The sequence below is a fragment of the Fukomys damarensis genome, unplaced genomic scaffold (genome assembly GCF_012274545.1).
Source record: "Fukomys damarensis isolate Sample0158 unplaced genomic scaffold, DMR_v1.0_HiC HiC_scaffold_20, whole genome shotgun sequence".
In the NCBI taxonomy this organism is placed as follows: Eukaryota; Metazoa; Chordata; class Mammalia; order Rodentia; family Bathyergidae; genus Fukomys; species Fukomys damarensis.
In genome coordinates this window covers 8,642,774-8,649,200 of record NW_022900932.1, presented here as the reverse complement: position 1 = coordinate 8,649,200, position 6,427 = coordinate 8,642,774, and the positions used below count along the sequence as shown (strand labels likewise).

At 38.3% G+C, this 6,427-nt stretch overlaps 1 protein-coding gene across 3 annotated transcripts in view; it reads right to left on the bottom strand.

The window, feature by feature from the left end:
• The window catches only part of Ubr2 (ubiquitin protein ligase E3 component n-recognin 2), an 88,248-nt gene that overhangs the window by 26,770 nt on the left and 55,051 nt on the right, over positions 1-6,427 (bottom strand). For all 3 annotated transcript variants that reach the window (XM_010617626.2, XM_019206567.2, XM_010617627.2), the window contains exons 22-25: positions 3,800-3,902; positions 3,153-3,201; positions 2,632-2,786; positions 697-799 (exon numbers count right to left, since the gene is read on the bottom strand). In XM_010617626.2, coding sequence (XP_010615928.1) covers positions 697-799; positions 2,632-2,786; positions 3,153-3,201; positions 3,800-3,902 — 410 coding nt within the window. The remainder of the gene's footprint in view (positions 1-696; positions 800-2,631; positions 2,787-3,152; positions 3,202-3,799; positions 3,903-6,427) is intronic.

Below are 6,427 nucleotides of genomic sequence, written 5' to 3'. Positions count from 1 at the left end.
TTTTTTTTTTTTTGCTTTTTGAGACAGGGTCACACTATGTAGTTGAGACTGACCTGGAACTCACTATGTAGCCTAGGCTGGTCTCGAACTCACAGCGATCCTCGCCTCAGCCTCCCAAGTGCTGGGATTACAGGCGTGCGCCACCACGCCCGGCTAGATCTTAATTTTTTATAACAGCAACAATTTAAAGTGAAATTCTGGTAGCATACTTTGTGTTTTTAAAGGTTTATCTTAGAGATAATAAATGTATGTGCTACATCAATTTCAAATAAGAACTCATTTTTTGCTGTTTATGAAATAAAACTTAGTAACTTAAGTATGCCCAGGTCCTACTGTGTGTATTGGGGATCAAACCCAGGGCCTTCCCAATGAGCTACATTTCTATCTCTTTATTTTGAGGTAGGGTCTTGCTAACTTGCTAAGTTGCCCAGACTGGGCTCAAACTTTCAGCCTTCCTGCCTCTGCCTCCCAGAATGCTGGGGTTATAGGCATACAGCACCACACATGTCTGGTCCTATGTATTTTTATAACAGGATCTAATATAGTACTTTTGTTACACAGATACATTCATGTAGCCTCAAATATTAAGATTCAATATTACCCAATTTAGAGCTTATATGATCAAATAAGAGGTTATAAGTGATTATTTAAAATCACTTATATCTCGAGTTAGTTTAGTAAAAAGTAAATACATACTTGAAATCTTCTGAGTGAAGGTAAATGTTACTACATGCTCTTCCAGGGCATTCTCTAAATGTTGTTTTTCTTCTTGTAGTGCCATTCCAATTAAATGTAACACCTCAAATAAAATATGTTTTGTAACTTTTAGTAAAAAAAATCAAGTACGTATTTTTATAAGAAATAAAAAGAATTAATTAGTACTGGAAGAAGATAAAACCAACCTATTAAAGACTAAATGTAATAAAAACAATTCTAAATTATTAATTTTTATTAAATTCAAAGACCGAGGTTAATTTTCTAATTAAGAATTCTTGGCAAAGAAAACAAAATTTTGTTTCATTAAGGAAGAAACTTCAAGTGCAAATTCTTAGGGTAAGCAGTTGTGACCAAACAATTCATACAACACATCACTTTCAGTTTTTGTTGCATCCCTCTACTACGTCTAGAAAAAAAATCTAACAATCACTGGCCAAATAAATACAAATCTTAAGGCACTTATCAAGATTATCCAGTCTGATGAGACCTAGTTCAATGCCACTTTTTAAGGAATAAATCTTAATAATCGGAAACATACTTTTATCTCTAATGACATAAGTTCATTAGTTCTTCAGTATATCTTACACAAAAAAAGTTCCTTACCAGACTTCTAAGAAAACACACCTAACACTGAGCCTATTTGTACTTTTTCTTTGGGTACCAGGGATTGAACTTGGGACCTGTGCTTCCAAGGCAGGTCATGGAACCACTGAGTTAAATCCCTGGCCTGCCCATTTTTTGTACTTTTACTGCTCTTATTCTGCTCCCAGTCTTTGAAGGAGATGGGTATGTGCTGTCTCTGCTCCATCCCTAAACACAGGGAAATTGGTGGTCAGAGACTTGGAAGAGCTACAGGAGCCTGCAGGGCACAAATGTAAGCATAAGGTAAACACTGCGCACGCCTCCTTGCTCCATCCTTCCCCACACATCCTTTGCTCACACGATCCTGGCACAAGTCTCCATATCCCACAGCTCTCTGCTTTTACATTTCAAATACATGCTGTAGCGGGAGGGCGTACACAAGCCTCAGCCTGCTGAGACGGAAAGAAGGGCAGTGTCCTTGGCTGTACTATTCCCAGCTGTTATGTCCTCAGGGAACTCTCTGAGATGATGTCCTTTTTGGGGGGTGACACCGGGGTTTAAGCCTAGGGCCACTGTATGGAGCTATATCCCCAGCCCTTTCTTTATTTTTTAAATTTTGAGACAGGGTCTTGCTAAGTTGCAAAACTGCCCAAGCTGGGTTCTAACTTGTGATCATCATCCTGCCTCAGTTTCCCACCGTGCCTGGCTTATCAGAATCTTTAACCTAGAAACAACTTCCCTTAGAGTATGAAGGTTACAAACTGTGTGTAAAGTGTCTCGAATGGAGTAAGGCATATAGCAGGCATCCTACCGAGTAACTGTCACTTACTAGTTGAGTAACATGGGAAGTTACGCAAACCTTACTGAAACCTGTCCTCCTCATTTATACAGTGAAAAAAGTACTCATGGAGCGTGTGTGAATTCAATGAGACAATGTAAGAATGACTTACATTAAAACTATAAAATAAGATTCAAAGTTCTAGACCTGCCACTTTTTAGTTACGCAGGAAAATAAATCTCCAACTTTCCGTTTCTTCAGCTGTACCATGTGGATACTGATGAAGGCAAGTGTTTTGAGATAATTAAATGAGACACATGTCAGAGCTAACATATGACGCCAGCAGCAAATACCAAAGCCAGAGAACAGGCTGAGGTGAGCACAACCATGGGCTCTCAAAATTATCTGCCAAGCACACATTTCCATTGTTAGAAACAAGGAATAGCAATGATATTATATTACAATAAAGTAATATGCAATGTTTTAACCCTAACTTTTTGGTGCACAGATACTGGTTTTTTGAAAGTATCAATAACAAATGTCATCACACCTACCCTCTGCAGCATAGACTCTGACCAGGCGTATCCATTATGTTCCACAGCCCACTGCAATATGGTTCCCATGATGCACAACATGACGTCGGACTGCAAAATGTTAACCAGACTCGCAAACAGAGGGCAGAAAGGAGGCGAAACCGGAGGTGGAAGTGCTGAAAATAGAGTCATTACGGTTTCTTTTAAAGAATATGTTTAAAAAACCATCCCTTTATTATACACTTTTAATGGTCTTCATCCAAAGAATATTCATTACCACACATCATGAGGCGATATACTGCCTTCTTAAGGTCAGTTAAATCTACAACAACAGCTGTACAAGAACAAAAGGAAAACCTTTCTTTCCCAGACATATCTCAAGCTCTGAGATAAAACCAAGGTGACTCAGTACAGACTGCCTTTTATTAACGTATTATTCCTTTTTAGATTTAAATCTTTTGTCCCACCAGTGTAATAGAAAACATCAATGGTTAGCAAGTAAAAGAGAGTAACATGAAATTTTTGGAAAGAAATTAAAATACCTGTATCTTCTCTATTTTGTCTTCTCAGTTTCCTTTGAGCTTCTTCTGCCTGATTAAAGAAAAGAAAAAAAAAAAAAGAAAGCAATTTAATCAGGAATTATACTATGAAACAATTTAATATCCCCTAATAGCAACATAAGTCAATCCCTGCTGTCTTATCTTCAGGTTTTAGGAGATTCCACTGTTAGTGTTGGGGCAGTCCCTTCTGCCTCAGTACACACCAAGGTTCAAATTCTGTTCCCACTAAAAGATGGCCCAAATGAGTTCTTTGTTGCTTTAAAATGCAAGGGAAACATGTGCAAACCAAAACCAAAAAACAAACAAACAAACAAACAAATAAAATGGGCTAAATGATTAAATACAGATTGAAAATTTCTCTTCAAAAGCCAACAAATTACAATTATGCACGTCCAGGCAAATATAGTTATACAGATCTTACACAGCTACGCACAACAGTAGGTGGGGAACCTCAAAATGTTAGGCAGTAACTTGTACTTTCTTCTGCATTTATACCATTTTTGTATTTCCAATTTTCTACAATAAAAATGTAGGAAATCCTTTGTCAGTCTGAAAAGCAGTGAAAGTTTTTCAGGGAAAAAAAAAACAACCCAATCCTTTCCTGCTATACTTTTAATTTTCCCAGTTACCTTGGACTGCTCTGCCCTTGAGAAGTGATAGAAATACAAGTTGAACTCTTTGGCACATTCTGGTTTCAGTTCATACATGCCTCGTCCTGTTAATCCAGGTTTCCTGTTTTTTAAAAAAAGGCCCTTATAGCACATTATTGCGAAAGTTATACACTAAACGATAAAAGACAAAGGACAACGATGACAAAAAATAAATAGTTATATACTAACTTGTGAGTTATATACTAATTAGAACAGGAAACAGGGCTCTTACAGCCGCTGGTTGCATTGAGATGACGCAGTTTCCGGTGGGTTACAATGGCGCTCTAAACCCAGGCCTTTACGTGCATACATTTTATCTAGCATGGTCACTTCGACTTCATACTAACTAGTCATATGAATGTGAGGGACATGTAGCTGCAGCCATTTCAGCTTAACTGGAAACAGGCTGCATAAATTTCAACAACTCCAAGCAATTAATTGAACAACAGTAAAAGGATGTTAACCACTTGATAGTTTACCCCGAGTGTCACTTGGGCAGTGTGTGTGCTTATGTACTAATCCGAGTGTCGCTCAGGCTGATGTCATTTCAACCAGCTGATTCTTTTACTGAATACATGTGATAAAACTGTCATTTCTGTATTTCCTGTTATCTTATAAAATTATGGAATTTTTGGTCATCCTGTATTTAAGTATGGACTGCTAAGCAGTTAATGTGTACTTTGACATGTCAAGGTGACTGTGTTAAGTTCTACTAAGAAGAAAAGAACACAATGCTGGGGTTTAAGAAACTTTCCTGAGCAGGTTATATAACCCAGAAGCCAAGTAAGGAAGAAAAATTAGTCTAAAACCTTTGTGTTAGATTACATTACAAAGGTAAAAACTAAGTGATACAAAGTACTTGCAATGCATTTAGTACAGTAAGAGTGAATATCTCTAATATGTAAAAAGTGCTTATGGAATAGTAAGATGGTGACAACTGCAAAGAAACATACACAACAGTATGACTGATTACAAATGGTCAAAACTCACATGAAAACATGCTCAACCTCTCTGGGTAGAGTAAAGCAAGTTAAGGGTAACATTTTCTAACCAAATGATTCCTAAAAATTTAAAAAGTATTCAGGACTGGGGGTGTAGACAAGTGACAGCAGTACATCCTAAGGCCCGGGGTTCAACCCCTAGAACTGGGTAGCGGGGAGAAAACTGCAAAAGAATGCACATGAAGGGGTTAAATATTATATAGGACATGACATCAAGAAGTAGAAAGAGGGCTGGGATTTAGCTTAGTGATTCCACCGTCTGCCTCACAAGCACAAAGTCCTGAGTTCGATCCCCGGTAGCAAAAAAAAAAAGAAGTAGAAAGAATGAAACAGGCCCTTGTGTACCAACAAGGCATAGTAAGTAAAACAAAACAAAAACCAAAAGCTCAAACATACAGAAATACCCCATTAAAGTTTAAATTTAAAAAAATGTTAGTGAACCTGTGTTTATTTTCCTAGCCATTTACATGGACAGGTACACATGTTGCAAGTACAGGAAACAGTTTAGGACAAATGCTGTATATTTAAAATGCACCTGAGTGGTTAGATTATGGTGATACTCTTCTCTTCCTACCTTTCTGTGTTTTCTATAAAAGCATGGGGGGGGGAGAGCAATGAAAAAGCATGATTAAGTAAATGCCTGGACAGCTTTTAAGGGATAAACTAGCTTATTGATTGGGATCACCACGGACAGAGGAGAAGGCAGCCCTCAGAGGTCACAACCCCAGTGGCATATTCAAGCAAAAACAAAGAAAGCAGTGTTGTGAAACCATATGCATTTACTCAGATCACTGAGTAACTCCAATTATGTGAAACAATGAATACCTATTCTGCATGCTAGGAAAACCCTCACAGCACTTCTTTAGTTCTCTAAGTGCAGGGCTGTCATGAAAGTACAATGTCAGTGAAAAATTTAAAACTTAAAAATGTTTGTCACTCTGAAAGCAACTTCATTCTCAGTTCCACCAAAGAAAACAATCTAAGAAAAATGAGTGTATTAAAGACAGCAACAACAGCAACAATGCCACCACCACCACCCCACCACAAGCTAGGCAGGGTGGCACACACCTGTAATCCCAGCGACACGAGACTGTTTCAAGTTTGAGCCCTTGCTCAGACTTAGTCAGACCTTGTCTCAAAATAAAGGGCTTGAGATGGAGCTCAGTGCTCCCTGGGTTCCATCCCCAAAATCAAAAACAAAACAAATAAATATATACACAAAACAAACAAAAGCCCCCCCCCACCAAACCCAATAAACTTGACAAAATGTGAAGTAACAGGAAATGAACTTACTTAAAATGGGCAACTGCTTCAATGACATTCTCCATGCCAGTCTCCTTGTTCTCCTAAAGGGACAGGGAACACGTGGACACTGTGTTAACGATGACAGGGCTATACTCAGAGCACTGCCCTCCATGTCAGTAACACCCACAGCAACTCCGGATGCAATACTACCCCACTGAAAAAGTGGGGCTCCATAGCACACACAGCAAGATACACAACTAGGCAGACTTGCCTACGAAGTGGACATTCATTCATTCAAACTCAATTTTTAAAAAAGTCACTACCAAATGTAACCAAGATAAGAGCTTCTGAAAGAACTAGG